The 16775-nt window shown below is 42.3% G+C and overlaps 1 protein-coding gene across 2 annotated transcripts in view; it reads left to right on the forward strand.

The window, feature by feature from the left end:
• The window catches only part of LOC132896352 (fibulin-2-like), a 91342-nt gene that overhangs the window by 33063 nt on the left and 41504 nt on the right, over positions 1-16775 (forward strand). For both annotated transcript variants that reach the window (XM_060937117.1, XM_060937118.1), the window contains 2 exons: positions 13365-13476; positions 14034-14157. In XM_060937117.1, the coding sequence (XP_060793100.1) occupies positions 13365-13476; positions 14034-14157 (236 nt within the window). The remainder of the gene's footprint in view (positions 1-13364; positions 13477-14033; positions 14158-16775) is intronic.

Below are 16775 nucleotides of genomic sequence, written 5' to 3' on the forward strand. Positions count from 1 at the left end.
ACCGGAGCACCCGGAGGAAACCCATGCGGACACGGGGAGAACATGCAAACTCCGCACAGAAAGGCCCTCGCCGGCCCCGGGGCTCGAACCCAGGACCTTCTTGCTGTGAGGCGACAGCGCTAACCACTACACCACCGTGCCAACACTAATATCAATTTGTTCTTTGTAAACTTGAGAACATATACCTGAGAACATTTAACTTGTGCTTATTTTGCAGGAACAGCACACTGTCTGGAACACATTGAAAAGTGCAGTGTGCATCTTAGTCTCCCTGAGCACAATGCTGAAACAAAGTGCAGTGTGGGTCAGCGTCCACACACTGAAACTGAACTGAAACCTCAGTGAATCATGTTTCTTCTGAACTTTGAGTAAATACTCAAAATGAAATGCAGCGTCTCACACACACTAAAATTGAAAATGCAAAATAAAGTGCAGCTTCTTGCCTTTGGCCTTAAATGACAAAATTAAGTTCACAGTTACAGTAAGTCACACATCACTGAAGTAGACGGGAGGACTTTGGCGCTGTCCAGTGTAGTTTGCTTCGGGTCGGGTTTCGGCGGCTCCGGCTGAGCTAATATGTCGGGGTGGTGTCGTGCTAAGTAAGTTCGCAAGTTTGTTGTGTTACCTGAATATCTAATTGGAGCGAAACAGGTTTTGCAGAGTGCGTACTCTTTGTCTGGCTCACTGTTTTTTTCTCCTTTCCTTTGGAATCCAAAGTGCCTCCGAACATCTGCCTTAAAGTTCGGCGGCGTCTCTAGGTTTACGTTAACAGCCATGCTTGCTTGTTTTTTTTTCCTCACTGCAACTGCCGGGGAAAAAAGAGAAGACGAAGAGTGCCTTACAGTGAGGGAGCAGCACAGCGACACCTCGCGGAGCGGAGGTGCGGAAGTCGTACTGGATTTACAACCCGTCTGAAACATGATTTATTATTTGAAAAAATATCGATATTCAAATTTTGAGTATCGATATTGAATCGGAAGACAAAGTATCGCGATATATCGCCGTATCGATATTTTTGCACACCCCTAGCGCACACTGCATTGCGAGAATCTCGCCAACCGGGAAGTAACATTTTGTTTGAAACGCATATTTCCACCTGAGCGACTTTCACTAGCGACTGAAAAGATTCTGAATGGGCACTCCGGCAAGATCAACACAGACACTTGCTGTGACGTGCAGCCTCGTGAGGTATTGGTGCAGAGCGCTAAAAAAGCTGTCATGGAGTACAATTCAGAACATTAGAGTGACACTTTGTGTTTTTGTCAAACATTGGAGCTTTGTATTCATTCTGAAGGTTTATTGTTATTAATATTGAATAAAAAGTAACTGGGATATATCATTGTTAATTATCATTCAAATTTTAGGTAAATTATTTTAATTTGCATCTTATACGGATTTTATAAGGGAAATACGGATTTTGGAGGTTGGTTATACAGGTTTGATTGACCAAAGGTTGACATGTATGAGTGAGTGAGTGACAGTTCTGTGGGTGGAAACAAACGCCTTGTTGATAAGAGAGGGTCAGAGGGAAATGGACAGATTTGAGGAGGTTTGAGCTTTTTTTTCTAGGAAGGATATAGTAACTCATATAATCACTCTTTACAACCGTGGTGAGCAGAAAAGCATCTCCGCAGAAAAGCAACAGCAGAACAGAAGAACACATTGGGTTCCACTTCTGCAGCCAAGAACAGGGATCTTAGAACCAATAACAAGTTCCTATTAAAGTGGCCGGAGAGTGTACCAATACCTCACCCATCAGGATCATAATGCTATGAAAGAAGAAAGACATTACTGGTCAAAGTAACCTTCCTTAAACAGAGAGAAGAATGTGTGAGCAAAGATAAATCTCAAGGATTTAACTCGCCAAAATAAATAGCAATAAGCACGGCCTGTTCCAGCGTCAACGCCAAAGACATATCTCTGGCATTAATTAACTTTGTTAAAGCTTTGAAGTAATTCTGCTTAATAATTTACTGGGTTTTTTTTGTTTGTTTGTTTAAACATCTCAGATTTGTTTTAGTCATACTTCCTGAACAACAGAATCATTTCTTTGACATCACTATCGAAGAATTCAGGTCCACTCCAGAAGTCATTGTAGAATTCTTTAATTCAGCTCCATCAGAGATGTTTTTGAGTGCAAACTGCCTGCACCGTCCTGATAAGGTTCGGGTCAGGACTTTGACTAAGACACTCCAAAACCGCTTGTGCTTTTGATTTCATTTTAATTTTAAAACTCGTCTTCAAATTCAGCTTCATAGAAACCAGAAGCCGACTCCTGTGTACTGAGGGAAATCCTGGCACCCAACAGAGAGACGTTTCTCAGCCTGTGAGTTCGTCCTGCTGGACGTCTGCAGCGCTGACTGTCAGGAGGTCTGATTCCCCATTAATTTCAGAAAAAACGGGAAATGAAATCTGATAATGGCACCACTGAGACAAAAACATCACATATTTCTGAGGACAGAGGATTTTAAAAAGTTATGCAAGCTTGTGTTGTGGCAAAAAAAAAGAAAGAAAGAATATAAACTTCTTCCTGTTTTCATTCTGACATCACGCCTTAAATCCATTCTGTTGGACTCCAATGATTTCATCGAGCCACATTTATAATTAATTATATTTCACAAAGAAAAAGTAAAAATGAAATCTTTAAAAACATTTTCCTGTGTCATCCTTGGAGATATTTTAAAAACTCTTCAGGTTTAATTCAGCAGCATGACATCCCTCAAAATACTCAGAAGCACATTCAGTGATTTATATTTTATAAAATAATAATATTTGATATTATTTGTTTTAATTAATGAAAGTTGGATGTTGTGTCCTTAATAAACCGACTCATTCTTGTTAATAAACTGTAGGTTTTTTTCACTTGGTTGTATTTTGTCTATTAATATTAATTAATTCATTAATAATGTATAACTTCATAATTATTATAAATAAATACATTTATTAATTAGTTAGTGAGTTTGTTAATGAATTCATGCTTTGAGTTTTAATTTTCAGAAGAATAACAACTTTATTATTATTATTATTATTATTGTTGTGGATGTTGTGGGGCTGTCTTGGTTGACACGCCTCTGCAACATCACGTGGCGGTCGGGGACAGTGCCTCTGGAGTGGCAGACTAGGGTGGTGGTTCCTCTTTTTAAGAAAGGGGACCGGAGAGTGTGCTCCAACTATAGGGGAATCACACTTCTCAGCCTCCCCGGGAAGGTTTACTCCAGGGTACTGGAGAGGAGAATTTGATCAATAGTCGAACCTCGGATCCAGGAGGAACAATGCGGTTTTCATCCTGGTCGCGGAACACTGGACCAGCTCTATACCCTTCATAGGGTGCTCAAGGGTTCATGGGAGTTTGCCCAACCAGTCCACATGTGCTTCGTGGATCTGGAGAAGGCATTCGACCGTGTCCCTCGTGGTATTCTGTGGGGGGTGCTTCAGGAGTATGGGGTTCGGGGCTCTTTGCTAAGGGCTGTCCGGTCTCTGTACAAACGGAGCAGGAGTCTGGTTCGCATTGCCGGGAGTAAGTCAGACCTGTTCCCAGTGCATGTTGGACTCTGGCAGGGCTGCCCTTTGTCACCGGTTCTGTTCATAATTTTTATGGACAGAATTTCTAGGCGCAGCCAGGGGCCGGAAGGAGTCCTGTTTGGGAACCACAGGATTTCATCTCTGCTTTTTGCGGATGATGTTGTCCTGTTGGCTTCTTCAAACCAGGACCTTCAGCATGCACTGGGGCGGTTTGCAGTCAAGTGTGAAGCGGCTGGGATGAGAATCAGCACCTCCAAGTCCGAGGCCATGGTTCTCGACCGGAAAAGAGTGGCTTGCCCTCTCCAGGTTGGTGGAGAAGTCCTGCCTCAAGTGGAGGAGTTTAAGTATCTCAGGATCTTGTTCACAAGTGAGGGAAAGATGGAGTGTGAGATTGACAGGCGGATCGGTGCGGCCTCCGCAGTGATGCGGTCGCTTTACCGGTCCGTCGTGGTGAAGAAGGAGCTGAGCCAAAAGGTGAAGCTCTCAATTTACCGGTCGATCTATGTTCCGACTCTCACCTATGGTCATGAGCTTTGGGTAATGACCAAAAGAACAAGATCGCGGATACAAGCGGCCGAAATGAGTTTCCTTCGCAGGGTGGCTGGGCACTCCCTTAGAGATAGGGTGAGAAGCACAGTCACTCGGGAGAAGCTCGGAGTAGAGCCGCTGCTCCTCCACATCGAGAAGAATCAGCTGAGGTGGCTCGGGCATCTCTTTCGGATGCCTCCTGGACGCCTCCCTGGGGAGGTGTTCCAGGCATGGCCCCCCGGGAGGAGGCCCCAGGGAAGACCCAGGACACGCTGGAGGGACTATGTCTCTCGGCTGGCCTGGGAACGCCTCGGTGTTCTTCCCAAGGAGCTGGCCGAGGTGTCTGGGGAAAGGGAAGTTTGGGCTTCCATGCTCAGACTGCTGCCTCCGCAACCCGGCCCCGGATAAAGCGGAAGAAGACGAGACGAGACGAGACGAGACGAGACGAGACGAGATTATTATTATTATTATTAGTAATAGTAGCAGCATTTTTAGACCAATTTATTAGTTTGGATTTTTGAACAAGTTCTAGCAATTAATTAATTGATTAAAGGAGAACTGAAGTCATTTTTAAACTTGCTTTATTTCTTAATTAACGTGTTATTCAATTATGTTTTTGGTTTTAGTAACCTTATATCGTGACTCGTATTGGAAACTCATTGCAATTAAATATTATACTTATCGGCCTATTGGGTTTTTAGCCGTGTTGAATTTAGTTCGTTTGGTCCACGGCAGGCGTCGCTTATCTGCACGATCTTCACGAGACTTGTGCGAGACTTCGAAATGTGAAGTGTCAGCCAGGTGTCAGTGCCGCCATTTTGAAAACTGTTTTCCAAACGAAGTATTGCACAAAAACGAGTTTAAATGACGATTACTGCCTACTTTTTTCAAACTTTCCTGATTGTTATCAAAACAAACCAAACTTCCGGCTTGATTACATCAGCATTTGAAAGAGGGCGCGCGTGTCTTTTGACAACGTTGGCAGATGTTGGTGACTTTGATTTCCACTGTACGTTTTACTTCCGTCCTACGATGTCTCGCACAGGTCTCAATGAATCTCGTTTATGGCCATTGCTTTGACATATGGACTGATATATTACACAGCATTTTTCAAACACTCATAACTTGCTATAGCAGTGACAGAATAGCGATCAAACATGCATTCCTATATTTAATAAAATGAGATAAATAGAATTTTGATGATAAAAAATTGGCCTTCATTTCCCCTTTAATTTATTGATGAATTAATTATTGTTTTCAATGTTAATTTTCAAAAGCATAAAATATTAAATAAATTATTACACTGTAAGCAACATTATGCACAAAAATTAATTAAAAAATATCAGCATATCCTGAATTTGTTTCCTTTTCAGACAATAACTGTGATTTGGAGCATCAGGAACACTAAAGGGTTCCTGAGAGACCAGTAAAAGTTTTACAAAGGGCCCTATAACAGTTCCAAGCAGAACTCTTTTAAAAACACAGAACTGCTAACCATCAGAAGAACCCATTAAAGGGCATATTCTGGACCAATTTCGTTTTTTTTTTTATATGAAAGTATGTCCCTTTACACACTCATCCAGAAGGGTAATTTTGCACAAGGCCATCTGTCTACAGCAGAAAAAAATAAAATAACAAAACGCGTCTGGAAAAATCCCAAGGGAGTCTGGAGCCAGATTCGTGACGTCACCTGCGGAAGCGCCAGCAGGCTGCGCGAGCTTTGCACGGTTTCAGTGCACAGCCTGTGTAGACCAAGCGCTCCCATTTCTCTCTCATTGTCCGGTCTTTTGGAAAACGATGAGTACTAATCCCATCAAGATTGGTGTTGCTACACCCTCCTACGATACATCTGTTAACCATTTTAATAATTACGTGATAACGTTGAAGAAATTTGCAGAAAACCACCAGGTCGTTTTCTCGTAAACAAACCAGCGCTGACGTAGGATTCAGAAGGAGGCGTCCCGCACGCGACGCCACGAAAATCAATGTTTCCCGGGAAATCCAAATGCCAAGTTTTTTCAGAGGCGGACCAATTCACCTCAAATGGCTTGATTTCAAGTGAATTTTTCTGGTATTGCGCAAGGTAAAAAAAATTGCAGAGGATGCAGAATGTGACAGATATTTGACCAAAGTTTAATATAAAATAGGAGAATTACATTGATCTTGCTCCTGAATTTACCCGTGATATGCACTTTAAGAAGCGTGTCCATGCTTGGTTCTTCAGTTTGTGTTGAAATGTGGTTACGACCCAGGCTCGTGTGGGCCGCAAACACGAATGGAGTCAAACACCAAAATGAAGTTCATAATATAAATGTATTTGTATCAGCAAAAACAGAAGATATGTCTCGGGGATGTGAACTTCTGTTTGTGAAAGTAATGAGTGAGTGGAAAGCCGGCAGGGATCAGAGTGAGAGTAGGGGAAATGATTGTGGTGTAGCAAGGGAGTGTATGAAAGATGCAGTGTGTGTGTGTGTGTGTGTGTGTCGTGGAGGAGACAGAGTGTGAGTGTTAGACTCTAAGTGTGGGGGCGGGGCCGAGTGTCTAGTCTAGGGGCAAGTTGTTCCCGGCTTTTATAGCCGGTTGCCAGGTGTGGCTAATTTCAATCAACCACTCTGCCATTTCCCGCCAGCCAAGACTCCACAGTGGTTCAGACTGACAGAGACGCAGAGGGTCGTCACAATATACAGACTGCAGACTTTTCCAGTCACAGAAGGTTCCAAGTAAAAACTCTTTAAAATGCTAGAACTTGTATAAAAAATCCAAAGAACTTCTAAAGAAGAACCAGTTTCTCTACTCGGCTTCTAACGTCATATACTAGAGATGTTTTCCTTTGTTAATCTCAATGTTCTCTTAATCAAAAACCCTACAACATTCATGGGTTTTTTCCTCTTGGTCCTGTAGAACCTTAGAACCAAGAGTTGACCTTTTAGACAGGGTTCCCATTAAAACCTCTTTAGGAACTGAAGAACCCTTATCTACCCAATGTATCTGAGACTGTATTTGGAACCTTATTTACTGTAATTCCACTCTCTAGAGTCAAGGCAAGGATGGGTTCTGCTTTTATCATCCTGGTTCCTCTCAGGGTTTCCTCTTCATGTTCTTCGGAAGTTATTTCTTGCAACTGTGACCTTTGGTTCATTTATTAAATCCTGGAAAGCTGCTTTTTTCCTAATGAGTGGTGTTAAACTCTGAACCTCTGAGATTTACATTCCTCACACTGAGAACCACACACAGTTCCAGATAGATCCACAGAATCATTTATAGGCAAAAACCTTTAAGGTCTCTCAGGAGGAATTAGTAAATATGCCGTGAAACACATTACAACAAGCTGAACGCTGCCAGAAAGGGTTCGGTTCCAAGTAGAAACTGTTTTTGGATGCTAGGAACCCTTAGAGAACCTTTGAAGAATGCTTTCTTCTAAGTGTATTAATGCAGTGGTTCTCAAACTTTTTTCACCAAGTACCACCTCAGAAAATACTTGGCTCTCCAAGTACCACCATAATGACCAACATTAAAATACAGTAGCGTAGTAGGCCTAAGTATTCATTAAAAACAAGGCGGAGGTTTTATTTAACAAGTATATTTAATATTGTTGGCCACTGTAACATTACACACAGTACTTTGAACAGTAACACTGTGTTTAAATATAGGAAAATAAAACACTGTACTTAAATAATGAATCAAATAAATTGGCCAAATCTGCAACATCTGTAGTCTCATCAAGCTCATCTCATCTTATTATCTGTAGCCGCTTTATCCTGTTCTACAGGGTCGCAGGCGAGCTGGATCCTATCCCAGCTGACTACGGGTGAAAGGCGGGGTTCACCCTGGACAAGTCGCCAGGTCATCACAGGGCTGACACATAGACACAGACAACCATTCACACTCACATTCACACCTACGCTCAATTTAGAGTCACCAGTTAACCTAACCTGCATGTCTTTGGACTGTGGGGGAAACCGGAGCACCCGGAGGAAACCCACGCGGACACGGGGAGAACATGCAAACTCCGCACAGAAAGGCCCTCGCTGGCCACGGGGCTCGAACCCGGACCTTCTTGCTGTGAGGCGACAGCGCTAACCACTACACCACCGTGCCGCCCTCTCATCAAGCTGTATGGTAAAATATCTACTGTTCTTAATGCGCTCAATCAGTGTCTTTTTAACATCGTCAGCCGTGTCATTTATTCTCCTTGACACGGTGTCATTTGAAAGCGGCACCAAGTTTAACACTCTGGCAGCTTTCTCTCCACACATGATACGTGTCATCTCTTTGGCTAATGGTAAACACAGCAGTTCCCCTATTGTGTGCGGCTCACCGGCTCTGGCGATCAGGAGGCTGGTACGATATGAAGCTTCCTGTGCTTTGGCTACAGGTGTACCATAGGACAGAATGGAGGACTTGGACTGCTTCAGTTCATTACGTTTTCATAAAAAAAAATGCATTGGTTTGTCCTTTAGTGCTGTGTGTTTGGTTGTAAGATGCCGTTTGAGATGCGACGGTTTCATGGACTCATTGCTCAGAACGTCCCCGCATACAACACACTGCGGCCTGGGCAGCTCCTCTGTCCCGCTCCAAATGAATCCCAGTTTTATGTATTTTTCGTCATACTTCCTCCTTACTGGTTTCTGCCGTTTGCTAGCAGTTCTGAGGCTGGTTTTGCCACTGTCGTTAGCATCTGCGCTCGGCTCACACACGTCCTCTTCAGTTCTCCCTCTCTCCTGATCCACGCTCCCATTCGCGGATTTAAGCCACGACAGTAATTTTGTCGTACTCATCATAATTAGCAAAGCCACCTCCACCTTTTCCCATCACAGCCTAGTCTACCAATAGCGGATAACCGTCTGTCAGCGGAACCGGCGGGAATGCGTACGTACGCTACGTATGGCTACCCAGAAGCACTTGCAAACTTTTTAAAATTATTAACTTAATTTGTATCTCCTTTCATTTTCTTGTCATCGGTTGACAAGATGTTTTCATCCATTCGGATATTATGGATAGTATTTCACGTTTTATTTTATTTTTTAAATTTTATTTATATTTAATTAAGTGATTCTTTGGCATACCACTAGAATGGAGCCCGCGTACCACTAGTGGTACGCGTACCACAGTTTGAGAATCACTGTATTAATGTATTAATGCTTTCTTCTAAATGTATTAACTGCTGGGTAAATTTGTGGAACAAACTCGAAATTATTGCTCATGGTTTTCTTCAAATCAAGAACCTGTTCAGCTTCCTGGTACTTGGTACACTCTTAGAAAAAGGGTTCTGTAAGCATTCTTTAGGGGTTTGTTGGATAATTAAGAGTTCTTGGTCTCCAAAAAAGGTTCTACTTACCCTTTGTGAAACAGAAAGACTCTGTTGGAAGAAACTTTAAGAATTCACCCAGAGGGAAAACACTGAAGAGCCCTGAACATGTATTATAATAGAGGTGCACTGTATGCACTCAATTAATTTAGAACCCTTACAGGTTCTTTAAGGGTTCCTTGGATATTTTAAGCTTTTTAGATTCCTTAAAGGGTTCTACACTGAGTCGGAATCTTTTCTGACTGAATAACTCTGCAACAGTACGGGGTCGTCATTGTCATATTTTTCATTTCTAAATTCTTTACACATTCTCTACTGGGGACAGAGGGGGGACACCCTCTTCTTCCGCAGCCACGCCTTTGTAACGTGAGCAGAATGTGGTTTTGCATTGTCTTGTTGAAATCTCCCTGGAAAAGAAGTCATCTTGAAGGCAGCAGATGTTGCTCCAAAATCTCAGTGTATTTTTCTGCATTAATGCTCCATCACAGAAGTGTAAGTTACCTTTGCCAAGGGCACTGACCCAACGCCATACCATGACACACCATGGCTTTTGGAATTGTTTCTGCTAACAGTCTGGATGGGTCTTTTCATCTTCAGAGCACACGGCATTCATTTCTTCCAAAAAAGACCTGGAATACTGATTTGTCTGACCATAATACATGTTCCCACTGGGTGATGGTCCATCCCAGACACCTCCGAGCCCAGAGAAGTCGACGGCGCTTCTGGACACAGTTAACATAAGGCTTCCTTTTTGTACAGTAAAATTTTAACTGGTGTTTGTGGATGTAACTCTGTATTGTAGCTTGATAAAGGTTTGCCAGAGTAATCCCGAGCCCATGTGGTTCTATCAGCTGTAGATGAATGACGGTTCTTGATGCAGTGAGGGATCGGAGATCACGAGGGTTCAGATTAGGCTTGAGCCCTTTACACACCGAAATTCCTCCAGATTCCTTGAATGGTTTAATGATATTATGCACCGTAGAGGGTGAAATATCCAAATCCCTTCCCATCTTTCTTTGAAGAACATTGTTTTTAAACATTTCAATAATTTTCTCATGCATATGTTTACAAACTGGAGATCCTCGGTCCGTCTTTACTCCTCAAACACTCGGCCTTTCCTGGATACTGATTTTGTACCAAATCACCTGTTTCAAATCACATCATTATTTAATTGTTGTACCTCATTACTCGCCCTAAATTTCCCCATCCCAACTTTTTTTGGAATGTGTTGCAGGACTGAAACGCAGGAATGGATGGATATTAACAAATGAAATGAAGTTGACCAACAAAGCATGAAATATCTCGGGTTCATTCTGTTTGTGATGAAATACAAGTGAAAGTGAATTTAGAAATCTGATTTGGGGTTGAATTTAATATACGTTTTTAAAAACTTTTTTAAATTAATTTATTGTTTTTTAAAACTGTATAAATCCAGTAAAGTGAATTACAGTGTGAACAGCGCTGAATAAACTGGATTAATTGCTCAGAATGTAACTCATGCACTGTGATGCTTGAATTGCTTATAACCCCTGTGGTCATAAACACATTATAACCTGCTTACAGATGCTGGAATGTCCATTCGTATAGGTGAGAGGTACTCTGTGAAAAGCATTGAAATCGAGGCTAGTATTTTCTCAAAACATCCAGAGACTGTGTGTGTGTGTGTGTGTGTGTGTGTGTTCACTATGCTGACGGTTTTCCGTTCTCTGTCTCCACGTAGAACCTTATCAGTGGGTCCACAACGCTACACACGGTCACATTCACTTCCTGTCATTATTCTGGGCTCGGTGGCGAACATCACAGGCATCATAGAACATTAACAGTGCCCTCCATAATTATTGGCACCCCTTGTAAAAATTAGTAAAAAGGGTTAGAAAAAAAATCTCCCTTTTGGTGAAGTTGCTTCATCTCACACTGAAAAGATTAGAAAAATCCAACCTTTAATTGAAATAAATTTATTCAGAGAAAAACAAATCCCTCATCAATAAATAATTATATAAATACATTTTTCATTTCATAACTGGTATTTAACGAGAATGAACATATCTAAATACATTTAAATTTATTCTATTTATACATTCATGTGGCGGCAAAAGTAAGGCAAAAAATAAAAAAAAAAATACACAATTTTTGGTGGTTTTTGTACTCCGGGTTCTTTGTAGAGTTTCTAAAGGAGCTCTGAGTTTTCTGTTCAGAAGTGAGATCCTGATATAATCCTGATATTTAACAATAATAATGTTATAATATCTAACATTTGATAAACGTGTTACAGTCGAGGCTGATTTTTGATGTGATTTATTGCAGTATTTAATGTTAACATGCAGAGTGGGATATTCCTCTCCATCCCCCTGTTCCATCATTTCCTTGTTATCTGATTGTGTTCAGCTGTTTCGTGTTGATTTTCGAAACAGAAGGGAGGGGTTCCTCATTTGCATAAATGTAATGTTGCATAAATGGGTAATGTTCATCTCTACATTGATAACATTACCCGGATAGCTTTCTTTCATCTCAGAAATATTGCTAAGATAAGAAATTTAATGTCACTACATGACGCGGAAAAACTAGTTCATGCTTTCGTTCCCTCCAGGTTGGATTATTGTAATGCCTTACTGTCTGGATGTTCCAATAAGTGCATAAACAAGCTCCAGTTAGTTCAAAATGCAGCAGCAAGAGTCCTTACTAGAACTAGAAAATATGACCCCATCACGCCTGTCTTATCCACACTGCATTGGCTCCCAATCACATTTCGTATTGATTATAAAATACTACTATTGACCTTTAAAGCACTGAATGGTCTCACACCACAGTCCCTGAGTGAACTTCTGCTCCTCTATGACCCGCCACGCCTACTTGGATCAAAAGGTGCAGGCTATCTGCTGGTACCTCGTATAGTGAAGGCTACATCAGGGGGCGGAGCCTTTCCTTACAAAGCCCCACAGTTATGGAACAGCCTTCCAAGTAGTGTTCGGGAATCAGACACAGTCTCAGTGTTTAAGTCTCGGCTGAAAACAGATCTGTTTAGTCAAGCCTTGTGTTAATGGTGTTTATGAGGTAAAGGTGTAGATCTGGAGGATCCTCAGACAGAGTGTTTTGGTAAACTGGGATGTATGGATGCTGTCAGTCCCCACTCGCTTGCTCACTCGAGTTTGTTGACGGTGTAGTGGCTGCTGCTTTATGTCCCGGGGCCCCTCATGCCTGTGTTACCTTCTGGCTCTCCCCTTTTAGTTATGCTGTCATAGTTAGTTGCCGGAGTCCCTGCTTGCACTCAGTGCAATATGTATACTGTTCCTACTTATTCAGGTGACATTGGGCATACCTAACAACCTGTGTTTTCTCTCTCCCCCCCCCAAATCTGTCCCTCTGAGTTACATGTCGGTCCTGAGATCGAGATGCTGAACCTCTTCTGCTCCTCAGACCTGCCTGATCCATCCTGGTGCCCTGTGTCTGGTTGGAGTCTCATCACATCGCTCCTATGGATGGCGGCCCCATGTGGACAGTTGGGGGTCACGCCTGGAGGACGCTCTGGACTCTTGCAGTGGTGCTTTTGTGGCTGGGGACTGCAGTTGACTTGCTGACTTTGGGACTGCGGTTGTCGTGAAGGGTTTTGCGCTCGGGTTTCTATCGGTGGGGGGTTTATAGTATCAACGAAGCTGACTTTATGTCAGGACTGTTAATGTTATAGTCATACTGTCTGTTGTTGCCCAAATGAGGATGGGTTCCCTTTTGAGTCTGGTTCCTCTCGAGGTTTCTTCCTCATGTCGTCTGAGGGAGTTTTTCCTTGCCACTGTCGCCACAGGCTTCATCATTGGGGATAGATTAGGGATAAAATTAGCTCATGTTTTAAGTCGTTCAAATTCTGTAAAGCTGCTTTGCGACAATGTTTATTGTTAAAAGTGCTCTACAAATAAACTTGACTTGACGTCTCTTTATATGCACATGCACTCTAATATTTGTGTGTGTGTGTGTGTGTGTGTGTGTGTGTGTGTGTGTGTGTGTGTGTGTGCAGTCACTTCCAGGGAGGTTAGTCTGTGCTGTGTGACTGGTGAGAACTGGGCCTCTGCTCATGGCCACTGCAACAACATGGTACCCATGAAGACAGAACTGAGTTCTACCTGCTGGTAACTCTGACCTGTATTTATTCACTGTCACGTTAGTGTTTGTAACAGTGCTTCCTGTTGTCATGGATACACATTTATGAAAGTACCAACGAGTAAGTAATAAATACTGTGTGTTTTTCTGTTATACCAAATCAAACAGTTGATTAGTTTCCCATAAAAGCACATTCCTACGGTAAATGTTGTATTCCTCTTACACCACAACAATTCGTCAATGATAGCAATTTTTCTTTGATTAAAGAACTGACATGTCATACTTTTTATCCATTTATAGTTACAGTTAATGCTCCACAAGAAAAATTTCTGTTCTCCTTTACATTACAGCAGCTATAAACAGTCGTTCCCTCACCGGTCTCTCTTTATTCTCTCTCTTGATGTTAATAAGACAAGCAAAATGCTGTTACTATAGAAACGATAATGCACCAGAGCTAGAGCAATAATATAAACCTGCACTAATGACAGAGGTGCTGTTATAGAGAATTAATCAACACCTTCTGACCAATCATAGTACAATTGTGATGTTGATTGTAGTGTTGGTTGTTCTTCTCGTCGTGTCTCAGGTCGGTTCAGAGGCAGTGCTGTTTGAGTTTGCTGAGAGCGAGTCGGTGTTCATCTGGAATAAACACGGCGAGACAGGAGAGCGACTGTGGAGCTGACGACGGGGACCTCTGTGACTCGCACATGGTAAAGTAATGGGACTGTTAAGGAAAGAAATGTAGTATGGGACAGAAGAAAAAATGCAGGACTTGCTTTTGCCATTTCGAATAAGATGGCCAGCAAACTGCCATCACTCCCAGTGGGAACATATGAGCGAATCATAAGTTTATGTGTACCCAAAGGAAATGATTGTTACCTAAACCTGATCAATGTGTATGCATCTACCATGACCTATCCTGATGAAGAAAAAGAAGCCTTCTATCATGAATTAGCTGATGTGGTAGACAGGGTATCTCAAATAGAGAAGCTTCTGCTGGGAATCTCCCGGGAGATTTCAGTGCAAGAGTAAGGAATGATCATATAACATACGAAGGTACTATTAGGAAATTTGGCAAGGGAAATAGGAACACAAATGGCGAACTCATGCTCAACTTTTGTCCTCAACGTGAACTATGCATCACTCATATCTACTTTCGCCAACCAGACAAAAATTACTTCACATGGTGCCACCCAAGATCTAAACACTTACATCTCCTTGATTATGTCATGACTCACAGATCCAACATGAAAGAGATTCTGTCAACAAAGGTAATGCGAGGAGCTGAATGCTCAACAGACCACTATATGGTCCAGTCAAAGCTGAGACTCAGACTTGTATTTCCTAGATGCAAGAGAGCAGCCTCTACATCAAATAAGAAACTAGACATAGACAAGTTGAAGAATGATGAGACAGCGCAAACTCAAAGTAGCTATTACAACTGCTCTACAGGAAAATGTCCCTGATCAAGAAGACAGAAAATGTTAAGGACATGTGGCAGTGGCTGAAAGATATTGTGTCCACAACTGCAAGTGATATACTTGGACAGCAGAAAAAAAGTACACCAGACTGGTTTCAAGAACAGGCTGATTCTAAACAAGCTTTGTTAGAAGAAAAACGCAAATTTTACAACTTACATCTAAAAGAGAACTCTGATAGAAGCTTTAAAGCTTTCAAAGATATTAAAGCGAAAGTGCAGTGAGAAATCAGAGCCATGAAAGACAGATGGTGGTGCAAGAAAGCTGAGGAACTACAGGAACTGGCAGACATGAAGGACTATCATGGGTTATTTACCAGACTGAAGATTCTCTATGGACCAAGAAGCAATGTAGTGGCACCAGTGAAAAGTGCTGATGGTACTATACGCCACACAAATCTGGAAGACATATAAAGAAGGTGGAAGGATCATTTCTCCAATCTTCTAAACCAGCAAGGGTCAGCCGATCCTGAGGCATGTTGCTGGCTTGAGAGGACACCAACAAGAGAAGATCTGTGTGTACCCATCACATCAGATGAGCTTGAGAAAGCACTCAAGGATACTAGATGTGGCAAAGCACCCACCCAAGACAGCATCCCAGCTGACGTGTTGAAACGAGGCGACCCGGCCTAACAGCTGCACTCTTAAAACTGTACAATACATGTTAGGAGAACATGTGTCTTCCCCAAGACTTCAAAGATACACTAATTGTGATCACCTACAAAAAGAAAGGAGAAAGGAGTGAGTGTGTTCCACCATGACATATCTCTGCTTTCCATTACAGGCAAGATTCTGGCCAAGATAGTTCTAAACTGAATTAAAAATATCTCAGAAGATGTACTTCCAGAAAGTCAGTGCAGTTTCAGGGCTGGCAGATCTACCTCAGATATGATCTTTACCCTGAGACAACTCCAAGAGAAAGCCATCGAGCAACGTCAACCTCTGTACGTGGTTTTTGTAGACTTCTCAAAGGCCTTTGACCCCATTGACCAAGAGACGCTTTGGAAGATACTAGAAGTGTATGGATGCCTGGAAAGACTCATATGGCTCATTAAGCTCTTCCATGAAAACATGTCTGGGACGGTTTCAATCGGAGGAGACATTAGTGAAGCTTTTCCTGTCAATCATGGTGTCAAACATGGATGTGTTCTTGCCCCGGCATTGTTTATATTCTACCTTACAGCAGTCCTAGAGACTATGGGCACTAATCTTGATAAAGGACTCAATATCAGAACTCAATCAGAAAACAAACTCTTCAATCTTGCCCGACTCAAGTCCTCAACTAAAACTTGCCAAATCTGCATGTGAGAACTGCTGTACGCAGACGACTCTGCATTTGTAGCAACAGATTTGGATGACATGCAGGAAATTGTTGATTGCTTTGCTACATCTGCAACCCTCTTTGGATTGAAAATCAATACCATGAAAACAGAACTCCTGTACCAACCCTCACCTGAGCCACAGGCAAGGTTAAACAACGTTGTTTTGGTCAATGGAATGCCTCTTAGGAGTTCTGAGAGTTTCATCTACTTAGGCAGTGCAGTTACCAACAGAAACATATCAGACTTGGATATAGACCGCCGGATTCAAGCTGCCACCAAAGCCTTCGATGCATTATAAAAGCAACCATGGTCTCGCCATGACATCAAGAGAACCACGAAGTTGAACATTTACAATGCTGCAGTCTTACCATCTCTGCTTTATGCCACTGAATGCATGATGCTCTACCGTCAACACTTCAAGAAACTGACCAGGCTACAACTCTGACGCCTGCGTTAAATCCTCAAAATAAGATGACAGGACAAGGTCCCCAATGTAGAAGTCCTCAGGCGAGCCAATACAGTAAGCCTG

Source organism: Neoarius graeffei, chromosome 13 (genome assembly GCF_027579695.1).
Source record: "Neoarius graeffei isolate fNeoGra1 chromosome 13, fNeoGra1.pri, whole genome shotgun sequence".
Classification (NCBI taxonomy): domain Eukaryota; kingdom Metazoa; phylum Chordata; class Actinopteri; order Siluriformes; family Ariidae; genus Neoarius; species Neoarius graeffei.